At 35.6% G+C, this 20,640-nt stretch overlaps 1 protein-coding gene across 6 annotated transcripts in view; it reads left to right on the forward strand.

Annotated features, from left to right (window-relative positions):
- The window catches only part of QKI (QKI, KH domain containing RNA binding), a 214,571-nt gene that overhangs the window by 110,718 nt on the left and 83,213 nt on the right, over window positions 1–20,640 (forward strand). For all 6 annotated transcript variants that reach the window (XR_006356281.1, XM_044000753.1, XM_044000755.1 and 3 more), the window contains exon 3: window positions 1,045–1,161. Coding sequence is in view for 5 of the 6 variants with exons in the window: in XM_044000753.1 (XP_043856688.1) it covers window positions 1,045–1,161 (117 nt within the window). In the remaining variant the exon portion in view is untranslated. The remainder of the gene's footprint in view (window positions 1–1,044; window positions 1,162–20,640) is intronic.

Here is a 20,640-nt window from a genome sequence, read left to right on the forward strand (position 1 = left end):
AATTCTTCATCAAGGCAGTAAAGCATGAGTTCTTAAACCTGGGATCTTTGAATTTAAAGAGCATTGATAATTGTTTTCCAACAACTTGGTTTCCATTGTTATCCCATGCATTTTCTTATTATGCAGTTAAGAACATTAGTCTGAACATTTGCCAAGCTGCCAAAAGTTGTAATGACATAAAATGATTGCTTTGCTGAAATGAAGGCTCCATTAAGATAATGTAACAACTTTTTAGTGAAACAAATTATAATCATATTATAAATTATAAATTATATAATTATAAATTATAAATCCTGACTTTTTTGAAAACTATTAACCAGCTTATAGCAATCAATATGGACCTTATTTCTTTTGGAGAATTTTATGCTTAAAAATTAGCTGTAATTTTGAAATCTGTAATTTCTGTGATGCTGCTACCTTCAGTACAAATTGTAACTTTTCCATCATTAAATGGTCTTCTATGAAAAAATAATAGAAATACAGTATAATCTTTGTAATCTTTGAATCATGGACTCAAGGGATTTTTCAAGGTCAAGGGAAGACCCTGTTCAGTTTTGATTGCCTGGAAGGAAGAATTATAAAGATTTTAAGACAAAGCTATTTTGCTTTGTTCTTTTATCTTTTTTTTGGTGTGTGTGAGGCAATTGGGGTTAAGTGACTTGCCCAGGGTCACACAGCTAGTAAGTGTTAAGTGCCTGAGGTTAGATTTGAACTCAGGTCCTCCTGACTCCAGGGCCTGTGCTCTATCCCCTTCTCCACCTAGCTGCCCTGAAATCTAGTTTTTTGTTTTTTTTTTGGTGAGGCAATTGGGGGTTAAGTGACTTGCCCAGGGTCACACAGCTAGTAAGTGTCAGGTGTCTAAGACCGAATTTGAACTCAGGTCCTCCTGAATCCAGGGCTGGTGCTTTATCCACTGTGCCAACTAGCGCGCACCCCCTCCCCCTGCTGCTTTATTCTTAATAATTACTTTATAGTAAAACCCTAACTAGTTTTATCAATGTGATATAAAGACAAAAGGCTAAATGAATAATTTTTGTATTCCAGTTTAACTTTGTTGGAAGAATCCTTGGGCCCAGAGGACTAACAGCTAAACAACTGGAGGCAGAAACAGGATGCAAAATAATGGTCCGAGGAAAAGGATCAATGAGGGATAAAAAGAAGGTGAGTCTTTGAAAATGGTTGAAAATGAGAGAGAAAGAGAGAGAGAGTATACACACATGTAATTTTCTTTTCTTTTCTTTTCTTTTCTTTTCTTTTCTTTTCTTTTCTTTTCTTCCCTCCCCTCCCCTCCCCCCCTCCCCTCCCCCTCCCCCTTCCCTTTCCCTTTCCCTTTCCCTTTCCCTTCCCTTTTCTTTTCTTTTCTTTTCTTTTCTTTTCTTTTCTTTTCTTTTCTTTTCTTTTCTTTTCTTTTCTTTTCTTTTCTTTTCTTTTCTTTTCTTTTCTTTTCTTTTCTTTTCTTTTTGTTGAGGCAGTTGGGCTTAAGTGACTTGCCCAGGGTCACACAGCTAGTAAGTGTTAAGTGTCTGAGGCTAGATTTGAACTCAGGTCCTCCTCAATCCAGGGCTGGTACTCTATCCACTGTGCCACCTACCTGCTCCTGTAATATATTTTCATACTTTTCTTATACCTTTCTTACTTTTGACCTTTTATGAATAATAGTTGATTGTGTATTACTTTATGGAAGGTGTTTAGCAAACTTAGAAAAGAAAAGATAAAATAATTCTCACCATCATCTTACTTTGGCATCTAAGTTTGCAATTGCAAACCCAGAGAATTAATCAGACTTGATACTGTGTATCCAAAAATGCATAGTCGAGGGTCTGGGATATTGTTTTTATGAGAAATGTTAAATAACTAACTCTGGAGAGCTTGTTAAAGCACTTGTATATAGAGTCCCGTGGATATACAGTAAAGTAAAGCAAATGGTTACCCAGATACAAGTCATTCTATTTGTCTTTCTCACTTAGTACTTCTCATTGAGATACTAAGAGATTTACCTTTAGGGTGACTGAGAAGAAAGTGATTTGAAGACCTTAAAGTACTATTTTTTTCTTTTCTTTATTTTTTTTTAAGTTTATTTATTCATTTAAGTTTTCAACCTTTGTTTAGATAAGATTTCCAATTTCAAATTTTTCTCTCTCCCTCCCCCCCTTCCCCTAGATAGCAGGTATATAACATTAAACATATTTCTGCATTAGTCATGTTATACAAGAAGAATCAGAGCAAGAAGGAAAAACCTCAAAAAAGAAAAACAGCACCAAAAACAAAAGAGATAGTATGATCCAATCAGCATCCATATTCCACAGTTTCTTTTCTTCCTTTTTTCCCCCCTGGATTTGGAGAGCCTTTTCCATCATGAGTCCTTTGGTTGGAACTTTCTTGTACCATTAGATGGGTGAGAAGAATCTAGTCTATCACAGTTGATCAACACAGAATGTTGATGATATAAAGTACTATTTTTAAAAGTGAGTTATTCTTTACTTTTCTTTTTTTTTCTTTTTTAGTGAGGCAATTGGGGTTAAGTGACTTGCCCAGGTTCACACAGCTAGTAAGTGTTAAGTGTCTGAGGTGGGATTTGAACTCAGGTCCTCCTGACTCCAGGGCCGGTGCTCTATCCACCGCGCCATCTACCTGCCCTGTTCTTTACTTTTCAATCTCATTGAATGTTTCCTTTTATCTCCACATTAATCTTTTACTGCATTTTGATTAAGGTATTTAGGAAGCCAGGGCAAATATTTGAAAATAAAAAATGTAATATGGTCTTCCAAGAACAGTGTCAAGTATAAAAACTCAGAATTAGCTGAAGGTAGCAAAATAGCATGTATTTCTAAAGCTACTGTATTAGGATCAAGAGAATCAGAATGGATAGAACTGTTACTGGGAAGTTAGAGGATGGGAACTAATTGATATAGACAGAAAGGAGTACTGCTCAACACAGGTTTTTGGGAAATCATCTTTGGACAGAAAAGTTGAAAACAAAAATGGCTAATAGGGAGTTAATACCTAAAACAGGTAAGGAGATGAGATAATAAGTGTTTATGATGAGTTTAAGTAACCTGACTAGGGTGAACTATGTACTGGGGTACTAAAAACATTGGTGGATGTGATAACCAACCTACTATTGATTATTTTAGGAAAAGGTATCACAGGATTAAAGAGAAAGCCAAATGTTTCAACATTCAAAAGGGAAGAGAATCAGGTTGCAACTCTAGGCTGGTGAATCTGATTTTTGGTAGAATTCTAATAGATAGTATTTAGCAGATAAAACAGAAAGGATTTGGAATTTGAATGGTTCTTAGGATTCAACCAGTTCATTTTATAGGTGAGGAAATCTTGAGTGTAGATAGGTTGTTAAATGCTTAAGGTCATATCAGAAGTAAATAGCATAGTCTGATTTTGAATTCAGTTCACCTAACTCCAAAGCCTGAGTTCTGGTGCACCATGCTGTTATCCTGTATATGGTCATGTTATTCCCCAAAATAGCTTTAGAAGTTTTCCAGGGACTCTCAAATAGAGTCCAGACTTCACTGTCCTGCGTTCCATTTCCCCTCTGTTATCTGGCTTCAACCCATCTGCATGGTCTGATATAGTATAGTAGAGAACTCTTTTTCCTATCTTCTAGCCAAGCTATACTACTTATCACGCCCTTTCCCAGTGATGAACCATATAGCTTGAATTAGTCATCCCATTACCTTTTTTTCCTCAAAATAAAAGAACAGCCAATATCCCACCCTTTGAAGTCCTTTTCAGCTCAAAGTGGGGTTTCTTTCTTGACTTCTTCAAACTGGAGGTGCTCCTTTCTAAAATATTTTTTTTACACATATAGTTGTATTACAAAAGAAATGCAAATTCTTTCTTATGAATTCTCTATGGCCCTTTCCTGCCACAGTAAACAGGTTCATGAATTTCTGTGGCTACAGAAAAAAGTTTTAGCACTTTGTTGCTAGCTTTGTGGCTGGAAGATTCTCTAAATCCTAGCTAGGCTGGTTCTTATTTAACGTCCCATTGCTAGATAGTTACTGAATTTGTATACTTCTCTGGAATAATTTTTGAGAATCCACTGTCACCTCCAACCCATAATGGAATGGAGCAGAGAGAGAAGGCAAGAAATAGAGAGTGAGAGAGAGCCTATATTTTCTCCTCTGTTTTTGATTGTAGACTACTGGAAAATAGTATTAAGTTGTACCTCTTTGATTTCTTGGTAGAAGATATACTCATTCTAATGATGAAATCAAAATTCTTGAACTTGTACATATACTATGTTATATGAAAGATGTTACTTTTTTTTCAAAAATAAAAGATTGTCAGATCATTGTCATTGCATGACATGTTCATTCCCTTTTAAGACACTCACAATTTTCCTATTTTGATACTTGTTTTGTACACTTTTAACTGTTCTTTGGAATGAGTAGAAATCCAGGGTGTGGTTATTAGTTATTCGATATAAATTCCCTGCTGGGCTTCAGAAAAAAGTTTGCTATTAGTGAAATATTTAATGCACAGTGCAAAGGTTTAGTACTAAGCTACTTAAAGAATCTGTTTGTTTTGTTTTTGGTGAGGCAGTTGGGGTTAAGTGACTTGCCCAGGGTCACACAGCTAGTAGGTGTCAAGTGTCTGAGACCGGATTTGAACTCAGGTCCTCCAGAATCCAGTGCCGGTGCTCTATCCACTGCGCCATCTAGCTGCTCCCTAATTTTGCCCTTTTTTACATTGTCTGCCCTTTAGACTATAAATTCCTTGAGAGCCTGGTCTGTCTTCTGCCTTTTTGGTATCCCTAGCACTTAATTGATCAGGTAGGTGGTACAATGGATAGAGTGCTAGACCCGGAGTCAGGAAGACCGGAGTTAAAATTCAGCCTAATACTAGCTGTGTGACCATGGGCAAGTCATTAAACTCTGTTTGCCTCAGTTTCCTTATTTGTGAAATGAGCAAAGTACTCCAATATCTTTGCCAAGAAAACCCTATATGTGGTTAGGAAGAGTTGGACCCTACTGAAAGGACTGAACAACCACCAAAGTATTTAACACTGTACCTGGAGCCCAGTAGGTGCTTGATAAATTGACCTACTTACTGAGGCTTTAGGACTTTGGGCCCTTTCTGTAAGCAAATCAACAAGTTCTTGCTGTTGTAACTGTCTTTGCAAATTTTGTTATGTATTTATAAACAGTGTTATAAGTAGAGCCAGAGGCACAGGATTCTGCCAAGAGTTGTTTGGATATCATTCTGCAAAAGAAACTTTAAAAGATGGATGGGGCCGGGGGGGGGGGGCAGATTATTTAAGTGAAGGCAAATATTTGAAGTGTGGTTCAAGTGTAACAAAGAAAATACAATTGTACAGTTGTAAATTTACCTAAAAGCTAAGACAACCAGATAATTAGTCTAAATTTATTGACAAAGTATCTTGCTTATGATTAAACATCATCATCATAAGTCAGTGCAATTATATGAGGAAGAGATTATGAAAATAATTTTGAACGACACTTGATCTTAATTTTTTCTAAGTTGAAAACTTGACAAAAGTAAGACTAACTCTTAACTACATTTAGCTCCTTGGGAAGAAACTAATTGCAGTGTATTTGTTTTAAATTTATACTTAATGAATGCTCCTCTTTGCTCTTATATTTATAGGTAACTACTACTTCATCACTAATGGTTTTTATATTATTGGTAGTTACAGTCATTAATTATATATAATATAATGATTATTAAAAACTATTGCCATTATGATGAAAATATGAATTTCTTTTTTTTTCATTGTTTAGAATTTTATTTTCCAAATTACATGTAACATCAAATTTTGACATCAATTTTTAAAAACTGTGTTCCAACTTCTTTTGAGGCAATTGGGGTTAAGTGACTTGCCCAGGGTCACACAGCTTGTAAGTGTTAAGTGTCTGAGGCTGGATTTGAACTCAGGTCCTCCTGACTCCAGGGATGGTACTCTATCCACTGTGCCACCTAGCTGCCCCTCCAGAGGCTTTTGATCTGGGGTCCATGAACATGTTTTTTAAAAAGTATTTTGAAAACTTCCTAAAACAATGGGTTACTTTTCTAATATGATGTTTTTTATTTTACTGATTTAAAGACATTATTCTGAGGAGTGTATAATATATATGCTTTACCAGACTATTGTGTATGACACAAAAAAGTTTAACAGCTATCAGATAAATTAATTTTAGGAAGTCTTTACTGCTTAGCCTTACTATGTACCAACCATTGTCCTTTGAAACATAATGACATGGGTTTAAGAAATCTAGAATATGTTTATTTGTTTAAGTAAAAGTTGAGAGAATCATTTTATGGACTTATAATGTGATATTAAAATTTATAAATTTATATTCATTTCAAATATTTGCAATTGTATTTATAAAGGAACATTTTGTAGGAGTCCTTTCCCCTCCTTTACTTATGTATATTCTAGTCTTTATATCAAGGCCAACCTCTGAAGCATTTTCCAATTCTTCTAGATAGTTGTAATCTTATTCTTTTTGAGCTCATAGCAGCAGTCTGTTACATTTTTTAGGAAATTACCATGTATTTTATACTAATATTTGTCTATAGTTGTCTTTATATTAATATTTTCTCTTTAGGTGTATGTACTGCCTCCTTAACTAGATTAAAAGCTATTTAATCCAAGGACTTGAAGTTAAAATTATTTGTGTCCCTCACAGTGCCTTGCACTGTGGCAGGCATGTAATAGGTGCATTGTAAATATTTTTCTGTTAAATGAATTTCTTTAGCACAGCAGTTCTCAAACATTTTATTTTCAAGATACCTTTATACTCTTAAAATTATTGAATAAATTATTTAATTATTGAATAAAAATACATTTTCAGGTCTTTAACCTCTTATACTACCCCACCCCCCAAAATACTGTCACTTATAATTCCAGGCTTATTCTCATTTCTCTACTGTGGACCCTGCAATTTGGCCAAACTAAACTCTGTTGTCTGTTTTTTTTTTTTTCCATTGCTAATTGCATGCTACCCTTAAAGACACGAATGAGAAGTTGTATAAAGCCACCTTCCCTGATCTTTCCCTTCCCCAAGTTCCTAGATTTCTTTGTACCTTCCTAAATTAAATTGTTTTTTTTTTAATTCTTATGGGACTTTTCAGTGATTTTATTTTTCAAATGTTTTTAAAACAATCTTCCTTAATATATTATAGTATTGAGATTGTATTTATGGTTTATGCCTCCCTTATCAGCTAACAAAAATTAATCTGATCCAATTCTCATGCAAATTCCTTTACTAGTTTTCAAACTTCCTTTCTTTCCATTTTCACAAGTATCAATTTCCCTTTCGTACCAGAGATTTTGAGTTAAATCTTTTAACAGTTGTCTACTTGCATTTTCCTTCCTTCCTTCCTTCCTTCCTTCCTTCCTTCCTTCCTTCCTTCCTTCCTTCCTTCCTTCCTTCCTTCCTTCCTTCCTTCCTTCCTTCCTTTCTTTCTTTCTTTCTTCTTCTTTTTTTTTTTTTTTTGGCTATGCCTGTCTTGACTTTAATGCAAAATAACACATATTTGATTTAGGCTTTAATATTGAGCTTGGTAATTCAATAATTGGCCTTAACTCCCCAAGATAAATCATAGATGAAGATATAGGTATATAGTATTAATAAGGATATATTGTCAGTAAATATAGGAAGCAAAATTGCTTAAACAGATCAGGAAAATATTTTAAATAATTCATATGGCAGGTCATAGTGACTCATGCATCATAATATTGGTCACTCTGACCAATGCTTTTCTTTTTCTTAACTATTTCTTTCTTTCTTTCTTTTTTTTTAAGTGAGGCAATTGGGGTTAAGTGACTTGCCCAGGGTCACACAGCTAGTAAGTGTTAAGTGTCTGAGGCCTGATTTGAATTCAGGTACTCCTGACTCCAGGGCTGGTGCTCTATCTACTGTGCCACCTAGCTGTCCCCTTAACTATTTCTTTACTGCCCTTTCCTCATTAGTATAATTTACTAAGGGTATAGTTTTGATGATTTGGTACTAACTTATAGCAAAGTCCTTTCTGTATTTCTGTAACTAAACTTTTTTTAATGAAATTCAGAATGAATCTGTTTTTCATTCAGCCTTTTGAAATGTTACTGTTTAATGAAATTGCAGGGTACTTCTACTTTATTGTTGATTGATTATGTAAGACTGTGTTCACAGATAAGAATGAGAAATACTCTTTCTTGCTTATTACCCATAAATAGATCTGGAAACACTGGATTTAGATACTTTTTTCAAGAATTGGTATAAGGTCAAAACTGATGTGCTTAATTTCTCAAAAACATCTGCATTAAATTTGAAATGTTTCATATGAAAATGTACTTTCATGCCATCTTTAATTGTACTTCTTTCTAGGGCTACATAGTTATATATAAAACTTCTCTTGCAAATTGTTGAACTAAGCAAAATGGCTGTGCTGTTGGGTGTGGGATTTTAATAAACTATTACCATCTTTAAGGAAAGTTTTGGTTCAGGAATTTGTAGTGTTTTTATGGGACAGTTTAAAAATGCGGGTGAATCCTATTTAAAATAGATTGAGGACCAAAGTTTTTTAAAAATTCATGTTAAAATTTTGTTTTTACATATATTTTGGAAAATAAAATTCTATTTAAAAAAAAATAGATTGAGGATTTACTATTTCCACAGCTTTTTCAGCTTTGATAGGATCTACTGAAGCTACGTGCAATGAAATCACAGGTCTAGTCCCAGTCTTCTATTTTTTGTTACCTTTTGTTTTCATTCTGGATATATTACTTCTATTCCCCCAAGCAGTGACCATCTATCCCCTTTAATGATAACCAAGAAAGAAAGAGGAAAATAAACAATTCAGAAAAACCCGCAAATTAGTATTGTCTGACTGTATGTGCAATATTCCACAATCCTAGCTCTCTTCTTGTGTGATGAAGGAAAGGGAGTCATTTTCTCCACTCTTCTTCACAGTCATTATAATTATGCAACATGGAGTTTCTTTGGGGGGGAGGTGTCTTTCCTTTATATTATTGGGATCGTTGTACCTTGCTTTTCTCATTCTGCTTCCTTCCCTCCCTATCACTTCATATCTTTACATCCTTTTTTTAATTCAAGGGGTGATAATGCAGAAAGATTGCTGGCTTCTGAGTCAAAAGAGTCAGGTTTGAAGCCTGCTGTCATTTATTGTCTATGTGAATATATCCATGTCATTTAACCTTCCTTGGACTTTACTTATCTATAAAACAGGTTGAATTAGATGCCTCTGTGATCTATAATTTTCCTGTTTCTCATTTCTGATAATACAATAAATATACAATTATAAATATGTGCCACAATTTGTTTAATAATTCACCTCACTGGGAAGTCTTTATTAAAGATCTGGTGTTAATTCATGCCGATTGTATTCTTCAAGAACATTACAGAGACCCTTGATTACACAACAGAGATGGATTTAAAAATCTAGATTTTTTTTTTAAGGGGGGGGCACATTGCAATTAACCATGACCATTTTCCAGACCATGACATCCTTTTGGAAAGCTAGCCATCAAGTTGTATCAGTGTGAGTCACAGAACTGGACTATATGGTCATAGACCAGCAAAGCAAATGTTCCATGAATTTGACCCAGAATTGAAAAGAATGAGAAATAATAGCACATAGGAAAATGCATAATACTTTAAAATACCCCAAGTTGGTTCCCCATTAATCTGGTGTCAGGATAAAATGAGCAGGAAGACTTCCAGCAAGTTGAGTGGAAAATGTACAGGAGGGACATGTACTTTGTACCCTAGATGCCATGTTACCTATAATTTCCACCTTTAGGCCTAAGAGGTTCTTACATATAAAATGGGGGAAACTAGGAGTTCTCTTAGGATGTTAGAATGTCCTTTCACTTACTAGTCCATATGAACAAAAAGTGCATTAGATAACCTGTATGGTTATCAGTCTCATTAATTTACCCTAGAATTCATTTAAAAGAGGGCAGCTAGGTAGTACAGTGGATAGAGCGTAAACCTGGAGTCAGGAAGACCTAAGTTACACAGGAAAGGCATCATTTTCATCATCAAAAGAAACATAAAAATCAAGTAGATCACATGTGTCTTTGAGTACTCCTTCTGATACTATGTAGTTTTAAATCTTGTAACATGGCACAGTGGATAGAGTGCCAGGCCAGGAGTCAGTAAGACTCATTTTCCTGAGTTCAAATCCCTATTAGCTGTGTGACCCTGAGCAAGTCATTTAACCCTGTTTGCCTCAGTTTCTTCATCTGTAATGTAAGCTAGAGAAGGATATTGACAAACCACTTCAGGATCTTTGCCCAGGAAACCCCAAATGGAGTCATGAAGAGTCAGATGCTACTAAACAAACAAAGCCTTGAAACACCACGATGTCCATTGTTATGGAGGCAATGGAAAGTTCTATGATGGTTTGTTAACCTGTGTATATTCTGTGGGGTAAGAAATATTTTAAAGAGAAATATAAGTACAGCAAAACGGGTTGGACCAATCATGTAATGAGTAATAAGGCCTGCATCAAGTGCTATACTTGAAAGGACCTAGAAAGTCCTCCCCCCAAAATTCTGTATTTTCCCTATCTTGGCTCAATAAAATAATATGGGCAAAAACTTCATACAGTGAGAAATTGTGCCGTGAGCGAATACCTACATCAGTGATTTTTGTTCTTCAGTCATTTCAGTCATGTCTAACTCTTAATGACTCCATTTGGGGTTTCTTAGCAAAGATCCTGAAAGTGGTTTGCTATTTCCTTCTCCAGCCCGTTTTATAGATGAAGAAACAGAAAAAAGGGCTAATTGATTTTCCAAGGGTCACACAGCTAGTAAGCGTCTGAGGCCAGATTTGAACTCAGATTTGTTTTCCTGACTTCAGGCCATGCACTCTATCTACTGTTCCACCTACCTATCCACATCAATTACCATCCTGCTTTATAATATTTAACATTGAAGGGTACCATTATAACTTATATAAGCTTCAGATAACATTTTTCTCCCTGTGCTATTTGTAACCTTTAAAATGAATTGATATTGTTTTGTTCACAGAGGATATTAGGGAAATAAAGATCATATCTATTTGTATATATTGGAGATATAGAACCTATCTAAATAAATCTCTAAAGGAAAAAATGTTATTAGTTTATTAGTGATTTTAAAAATTAAGCAAAAACTTAAGAATGTAGAAATCTACTTTTTAGAAAGCGCATATATTAAAATAAAGATTTTGAAAAAGAGAATGTAATCAATAATAATTTATTGAAAACCCTTTGTTTCATCCTTGAATTAATTTATTCAAGGTAACTTGTAAAACTTAAACTAATTTACTCTGCCATGAATTTAATACTACTTTTAGTTAATTATCCGTGTCTAATGAAAGGAACTGTGAGTTTTGTTGAAAAGGGAGAATCTGTTTTTATCACTAGTTGATGTAAATGATCCTTTTAAAATTGTCTTGATTAGATTGTAGTCTATTTAGTTAAGGAATGTTAAAGCACCTTGTAGTTATTGGAAATGAAAGATTTTATTTTTAAAAGTTTAATCTTCTAATCTGACAGAAATCAGTGGTAGAATGTTGGTTATTTTATTTGGGTTTAATTACATCGTGAACTGATTCGTTCTCTTCTCTCCCCCTGACCCCCCCTTCTTTAACAAGGAATTTTGATTGGAAAAGTTTTTCTTAATCATAAAGTATGACAAATATTAAACATTTTCATGAGGTCTACATGCCATTTGACTTCCAACAGTTCCACAGAATAGTCATGTTGTTTTTACTACTTTTGCCCTCAGTTACTGAAAAATATAGCTATTAGAGGTAGTATTCTTGTTGATCTTTACTGATTATGTAAAATGTTTTATACCGATTGTGGTCATTTAATTCTATGTGTAAGGTAGGAAATGGCCTTTGCTACTTTCTATATACAAACAAAACTTATAACATATTTGTCTATATATTTCATTTGGAAATTGCTCTATTTATCAATTAAATAAGCTGTTATTTTTCCAAATAAAAGATGAAATTTGTTAAGTATTTCTGTATTTAGATTTTACCATTTAATATACTCAATAGTCATACTACTTAGAAAACAGCTTATACTTAGGCTTTACTATCTGAAATTTTCCTTGGTTCCTAGCTGTGTCCACATGCAATTCCATTTCTCATCACCTGATATGTCATTTAAAGTAAGGCAATTATATTAATCACCAACATTGAAATTGTTGTACTGAGTTGTGGTTGTGGTTTATGTATTCCGTGTGTGTGTGTGGGTGTGTGTGTGTGTGTGTGTGTGTGTGTGTGTGTATTCCTTTGACTTTTCTATGAGCACTTAATGTACTAACATCTAAATCAATACTTTCTTTTTAGCTATTCTTGCTGAAGCTCAGGGTTATAACCAAGCACTTTTGGGTTAACCTTGTCACATGAAATAGTAGATAAAAGCTTCCACAAATACCCATACATTTCATATCCATCTTTTCTCTTTACTTATATACCCACAACCTTAGTTCAGGTCCTCATCACCTCTTTGCCTGGACAAGTGCAGTAGTCTAATAAGTCTTTCTCCACTTGATTCTTCACTCAGCTGCTCAAGTGATTTTTCTGAAGTGTAGATTTGTTTGTTAATCTCCCTCTTTTCCTTCTCTGACCTCCACAACCTGTGGCCCTCTAGGATGAAATAGAAAGTTCTCTTCTTTGACTTTTCAACCTCTTCATAACTTGGCTCCTTCCTACAATTCTCATATTTTATATCTTACTTCTCTTTATATACTCTCTGTTCCAGTAATTTTGTTCCTTTTGTAGTTCTTCCCGGGGGAGACAGAAAGGATGTAACAATCTCAATTATCAGGGAACCTTTGAAAAATTTAGAGGAGAGTATGTCTTTTACAAGCCTCAATAGGAGAGGAACTCATAGCTAACCACAGGACTTGAGGATATTGTAAAAGACAAAATAGACAATTTCAATTACAGGAAACAAAAAACCTTTTACTCAATAGGTGTCTTACTTTTTCCTCTTTCATGTGCCCTATCCTCAAAGTTAGCCAGCCTACTTGCTATTCCCATAAGTCAACACTGCATTTTCTACTTATCATGCTTTTGTACAGGTTCTCCTGGCTAGAACTATCTTAACTTGCATCAGGGTTCAATTCATGTGCCATCTCCTATGTGAAGCCTCTCTGGCTTCTCACATGATCATTTTTATATTTAGCTATCAACATGATATATCCCTCAGTAGAATTTGAATTGAGGCAGAAACTTTTTCATTTTGTCATTGGTTGTATAGTGCCTAGCATAGATAGTATGTTATGCATAATAAGGGAGGATAGAGGGATTAGATATGTTATTTCCCTGATAAAACAAATTCCTGGATGAGGAAATTTCCTCTACCAGTATAGAATGACACCTTTTCTCTGCAGCATATGGACTAAGATTTATTAAGTTTCTATAGTCTAGAGTACTAAGACATTAAGACAACTTAGGGAACACACACTGTATCTGAGGTTGGGGGTTAAACTCAAGTGTTCTTGTTCAGCTTTCTATCACTTTTTCTAATAGATATTGCTTATAATTCCTTTTGAGTTTAATTGGATTGGACATCTGTTTTTAGCGCTAGCTCTGTGACTGGCAGGTCATTTAACTTTTTGTGTGCCTAAGGCCATATAAATAACTAAGTCATGGTCTGGTTGGGTCTTATTTTGATTGTGTTGGTAGAAGATTTCCACTGGAATTCTTGTGTTTTCAAAATCACAGATCTTAAAAAACTAGTGTAATGCTATGTATAAGATGTTACAAATAAGATAAATATTTCTTCCTTTAAAATCATTTTTTAAATGTTTAATGATAAATAAACATTTGATTTGATGACTTAGGTAACTATTTTCCCCTAAAGTAAGTATGCATAAGTAATAAATGTCTTTCCTCATCATAAAAAATTAATTTATATTAGTGGATTTTATGTACAACAGCAACTCTTACAGTGTGTTTCCAAACTTAAATGTTAGCTGTAAGTTAGAGGACCTCTTTAAAAATATTATATCTGAGCACTTACTGTTACAGAATTCGCTTGTCGTCATGATCTAGCTTGTTTTCACTACCATTCTAGATCCAGCATTAAGCTACAAAAGGGCTACACTTAAATAATTGACTTTCCTTTTTTGCACTTCTAACTTATATGGAGAGCTATGTGCAACAGAGAATACTTGGTGTTATTACTGTAGTCCTTTGAAAAGATTAATGTTATGATTTGCCTGTACTATGTAGAGGGATGAAGAATATTGAGGCCTATGATTTAATTGTATGGGAACCTCCTTTCATGGAAACTACACTGCTGCAGATGAGCAAAGATTAATTTATCTGTAATTTTTAAACTTAGAAAGTTGCTTTGGGTAGTGGGAGGCTGAATGACCCTTTGTGACATAGCTGATGTATTCCAGGTGGCAGGGCTAGAACCTAGGTTTTTCTTATTCCAGTGGTAATGCTTTATTTGCCAGTACTCTTATTCTGGACCTTATAAATTTTGTAACCCAAGCAGGGGGTGGGGGTGGGGTGGGGGGGAGACTAATAGAACAATTCCTAAGGTTGCCAAAACCAATGATAGGGGACAGCACAATGATTACTGTACTTCCAGTTTGCTTTACTAAGATCTGCTTTTGGTTACAGTGTCTTTGTGGTTCAGAGGTTCTCCTTAGTTGGTTTACTAAAAGCCAACTTTATCCCAGGGTATAAGCTTTTAGTACAAAGACTTATTTATTATACACTAAATTTATTTTTTTCTCTCCAGCAGTGATATGGGGGAAAACAGTAAGGGGAGAAGGAAATTCTAAGTTTATACTCTTTACTTAAAGAGTCTTTCTGTTTTTCCTTGTGTGTGTGTGTGTGTGTGTGTGTGTGTGTGTGTGTGTGTGTGTGTGGCGGGGGATTGTTTTGGGGTTTTTTTTGGAGGGGGGTTGGTTTTTGCAGGGCAATAAGGGTTAAGTGAGTTGCCCAGGATCACACAGTTAGTTAAGTGTCTGAGGCCACATTTGAACTCAGGTCCTCCTGAATCCAAGGCCAGTGCTTTATCCACTGCGCCACCTAGCTGCCCCTTTCCTTTTGTTTTTATAACACTTCCAACAACCAATAAAAAAAACCTTTGCGGATAGTATTGGGCAGAAAGTTGTGCATTAACTATAGGCCAAAACTACGTGATTTTTTTTATACCACTGAACTAGAAAAGATGAGATAGATAACCATAGTAACAAGTGATGACATTAAAAAGGTAGGTGTCTTTGAGGGATTTACCCAAGAGACATTGAGTTTTTATTTCCTTCTCTCATACCTCCCCAGCCCTCTACTCCCCCATTGATTCCTTTCCCCCCACCGCCCATCCCCCCATTGATTCCTACCCCAACACTTTGGTTATGGAATGAATTAACAGTTGGGCTTTAGTTGGGAGATGGAGGAGAAATGAGACATGGTCATTTCTTTCCGAGTGCCCAACATATTTTCCTATTGATACTTTTGCTAATTAAATTCTATGAGTTATTACAAGGCTGTTATGATTTGGATAGGATTTTTGTGGGCTAGTTTAGGAGCATAACCATAATTTACAATATTTCTATGGGGAAATATACCTCAAGTTTCAAACAACCTATTTACAAGTGCATTTTTTTGTTAAATTTGTTACTTTGAGAGGTGTGAGGTGATACCTCAGAGTTGTTTTAATTTGCATTTCTCTGATCAATCTCCCTACTGTTTTTTTTTTTATTATAAAAGTATTTCATTATTTTCCAGTCACATGTAGAGATAGTTTTCAACATTTGTTTTTATCTTCCTACTGTTTTTAAGAGAAAGTACAACCATGTCTATTTGGCATTTAAAGTCTTTACTTGAGGACTTTTGTAAACATACCTCCCCCTTTTCTTTTCTTCCTCCCAACCCATACTTTGGATTTAATCTGTATATATTTGATGTTTCCTTATTTATGTGTGTTCTTTTCTTTCTCTCTCTTAACTCCATGGAAATTGATTTGTGAAGAAGAGGGCTGTTTAATTTTTTTCTTTGTATCCCTCTCATCTGCAGTACAAGATAATAAACAATGCTCAAATTGATTTGAGTTTTTTTGCTATGTTCTGATGGCACAATTGTTTCTGCCTCAGTTGATCATCCTCCAGATTTTCTTTGTCATGCTTTCTCTCTTTTCCTAAATTATCTCATCTTTTTGGTATATGGTACTCTCCCCTGCTCTCTCCTTTTTAAGAAAAAATCTATTATCTATTCTCTTCCTTTTTGGATGAGGAATACCCATTCAAAGCCATGCATACCTCATACCTCTAGATAGGTAGGAAGAAAGTAAACATTTATTACATATATCCTGTGTGCCAGGCACTGTGCTAAGCTAAGTGCTTTACAAATATTACCTCGTTTGATCTTTATAATAGCCTTGTAAGGTGTAGGCAATGTTATCCTACTTGCCTAGGATCACATAGCTAGTCAGTGTTTGAGGTACAATTTGTACTCAGGTCTTTTGGATTCCAGGCCCAGCACTCTAGCCTGTTGTACTCTATTGCACTCTATCAAATTTGCCTTCTTGTGTGATCTCTAGTTTGAATTGTTTCCTGTATGTTCTTTTCTTTGGTTTTTAGCTCTTGTGAATTTCTGCTAGTTTTCATCCTAGATCTATATAATAACTATGAGGTTTTTATGATTATACATTAACTATATTATCCTTATCTCCTTTTGTAGATCTTCAAACTCCAGGGAAATAGTGATACCAAATCTTGTTAGATATACTATATCCTTGGCTAGTAATTTGTCCTTCCTCATTAAATGGTATTCTAGAAACATGAAAGAGACTGGTTAGCTTGAAGAATCAAAATTGGAAGAGATCTCAGAAGTCATATAATCTAACCCACAACTAAATAGGAATTGCCACTTATAGAAATGTTGATAAGTAGATATCCAGGGTCTGCTGGAATATCTCCTTTAATGGGAAATCTATTACCTCCTGATGGTACATATTTACTTTTGGACAGTGCTAATTGTCAGGAATTAGATTGAGCCACAGTTTGTTTCTTTGCATTCTATTGCAACTATAACAACCTTGGAAATACTTGAAGATGGGCAGTGCTGTGGTGCACTTCTTTCACTGTCCCTGTGGAGGCACCTCCCAATCTATCTTAACTGTCCTCCCCTACTGCCCCACATAGCTCTTCCAAGGTTTATGTCTTCATTTCCTTCAGTCAATCCTTTTTTCCCCCCCATGGTCTACAGCCTCCTTGTCATACAGGATGTTCTTTCTTCAGTCTGAGAGATTAAGTATGATTTCATACTTGCATCTTCTTTTCCTAAACTGGTCTCTTAACAGGATCAGCGAAACATCATTCCTTCAAGTGCTTTATCAAGGGATTGGAGCGAGGGAGAGGATATAGGAAGTAAAATTCTAGAAAATTCATATTTTAAAGATGTATCTGTAATTGATAGATATTTAACAAAATTAAACCTTTACTCGTTCTTTGTTCCCTATCTCTCTAGTCTATCTTACACACACTCCTTCACCCTACTCCCCGAGCCCATCCTGTGCTACCTTCACAACATACACTTCAGCCCAGTGATGCTGGCCTCTTTGCTTTTTATTGAAGAAGATTTTGTCTCCTGACTCCAGGCGTTTTCGCTGCCTTCTCTCCATACCCACAGTGTGCTCTCTTTTATTTAGCTCTACCTTATGGGTTTCCTGGCTTCAAATCCCACCTAAAATCTATTATTCTACAGGAAGCTCTTCCTGCTTTTCCTTAATTCCCACTGCCCTGCCCAATGCAGTGTTGTTGTTCAGTCATTTTTCAGTTTTGTCTGACTCTTCGTGACCCTCGTTGGGCTATCTGTGGCAAAGGTGCTGTAATACCTGGTCATTTCCGTCTCCATCTCATTTTACAGATGAGGAAACTGAGTCAAACAGGAAAGTTTGAGTGATATGGACATAAGAAATATGTCCAGGGTCACACAGCAAGTGTCTGAGGACAGATCCTAACTCAGGAAGATGTTTCTCTGACTGTAGGCCATAGTAGGTACTTAATATATGTGTATTGACTGACACACCCTTTCCCCTAGCATGGTGTTTGGCACATAATATATGCTTATTAAGTTTGTCGGTGTCCCCTGTACAGTTTAAGATTATAATCTGCCTTCTGGACACAAATTATAAATTCCTTTTACTGTAACCCAAGTTTATTAGCTTTTGAAGCTATCATTTTTATTTCTTTTCAGCATGCAGTGTACTAAAACCTTCATATCTTTTTCACCTTACCTCTTGTCTAGCCCATAGCATTTTCATTATATAATTTGTCTGAGTCTTTTAACTTAAGCTTTGCATTTATATTTATTGTGATTAATTTTTATTTTGGCTTCCCATCATCTTGGTCCCTTGATCTTTTTGGATCTTGGTTTTGTTATCCATGTTTGGTCTCCATTATTTATGAATATGAGAAACAAATCATCAGTGGTTTCCAATTTTTACAAATGATTTTGATGAAACAGCATAAAACCAAAGCCAGATGACTTCTGACATTTCAACTACTACCAAAAATCAGGCACAAGAGCCCTAGGAGTGGCAGCACTCTCAGCCTTACCCCAACATCCATTATCCAGAGAAGCACAACTTTTGTTGAGAAAACAAATCATCTCCACCAATTGCCACATCTAGTGGAGGCATCCCAGCCTGTCTTAGGCAACCTGTGCCACTCAGGTCAAACCTCCACAACTATTTTGATGACTATCTTTATTTAGACTCTGATAGAGAAAGCCCAGGGCCTTGAAACCAAGAGCTTTTTGAAAGCAGTGCTTCAAGCCCAGTATCATCACCCATTATTCTGAGAAGCAGTCCCCATGGAGTTGTATCCTGATAAGTGCTCCTGCTAGATATGTGGCCACAGTAAACACTAAGAACATCCATTCATAATCATAATATTAGTAATGAATACCACCACAGCCAGCAATATTTATATAGTAATTGCTTTGTGCCAGGCACTGTGCTAAGAAGCACTTTACAATTATTACCTCATTTGAGTTAATTCAAAATAACCCTAGGAGGTAGGTGCTCTTATTATCCCATTTTACAAATGAGGAAACTGAGTTTAAGTGACTTGTCCAGAGTCACACAATCTGAGGCAGTATTTGAACTCAGGGAACTTGGGTGTTCTAGACTCTGGGACTGACAGACAGCCTCTCCATTTTGCCACCTAGTTGCCTAAGATTGTATCTGAGAACAGATTTGAACTCGGGCCTTCCTGACTCCAAGACTGGTATTCTTTCTATTCTGTCAGCAAATTACTTGGAACTGTTAAACAGTTCAACATCAGGACCTAATAATGGGGTTTTTGTTTTTGGTGAGGCATTTGGGGTTAAGTGACTTGCCCAGGGTCACACAGCTAGTAAGTGTCAAGTATCTGAGGTCAGATTTGAACTCAGGTCCTCCTGATTCCGGGGCCCGTGCTTTATCCACCGCGCCACCTAGCTGCCCCAAATATGATTTTTCAAGAGTAGTAATGACATTAAAGAAAAAATGAATATCACTCTTAAGGTTTTTGACATCTTTCCATCTGACTTGTAGCTCAAACCTTCCAGGTGTATTATCCTTCCTGTTAGCTTGTGAGCTCCTTGGAAGTAGGGATTGTGCTGCTTTCCTAGTTTCATCCCTAGTGCTTCAGAGACATTCTTCTAAATTGCCAGTGATTCGTTAATCATGATTCCACGTCTAAGGAGGTTGTGAAATGTGGTCTCATTTACTTAGGATCATGGGATCAGTAATTTGGAGCTAGATCTAGTTATCTTCCAGATGAAGAAGCTGATTCCCAGAGTTGAAGCTACTTGCTCAAGGTCACCAAGGCATTAATACTGAGTGCCATTGCCAGGATTGGGTACCAACTCCTGACTCCAAGCACAGCCTTCTGGAACTGCTTAAACATGGTAACAATAAACAAATTAGTTTGATATGTAGTAATGGTTTTATATAATTTTTTTTTTTAATTTTTAAATGTTGGGGGGGGCAATTGGGGTTAAGTGACTTTCTCAGGGCCACACAGCTAGTAAGTGTCAAGTGTCTGAGGCCACATTTGAACTCAGGTCTTCCTGAATCCAGGGCCAGTGCTTTATCCACTGTACCACCTAGCTGCCCCTGTAGTAATGGTTTTAAAGAAAAATTTGAACAGACTTTGAACCTAAGAGGCCAATTTGTGATCAACAACAAACTTAAATAACATTAATTTCCAACTAAAGGTTAGTATTTAAGTGTGTGTAGTATAGAAACAAGGGACTGTTGTTTTCTTTTGTAAGTATCTCTACAAAAGAATAGCATTCATCGAATATAGTGTGAGTCTTGAAAATGGAAGCTGGTTCAGGACAAATTTTTTTGCAGGTAAGAATAAACCTATGGTCTTTTGAAGAAAAAAAATCTGGTTGTGATTATGGCAGAAATCATTAATTCAGAAACTAATATAAAAGTTAGCATTTTAAAATATTCATCATTAGTTTCCTATGTTATACTGGTGTATTTGAACAGCATCATATTGCTTCACACAAAAGACTATGAATCATGATTCTTTCACTTTGCCAAGAAGGCATGTAACACATTTAACCAGAACTAAATCACACCAAAATTCTCCTGATCTCCTGTCTCTTATTTTTCCTAAGACTCATT

This window comes from Dromiciops gliroides, chromosome 4, assembly GCF_019393635.1.
Source record: "Dromiciops gliroides isolate mDroGli1 chromosome 4, mDroGli1.pri, whole genome shotgun sequence".
In the NCBI taxonomy this organism is placed as follows: Eukaryota; Metazoa; Chordata; class Mammalia; order Microbiotheria; family Microbiotheriidae; genus Dromiciops; species Dromiciops gliroides.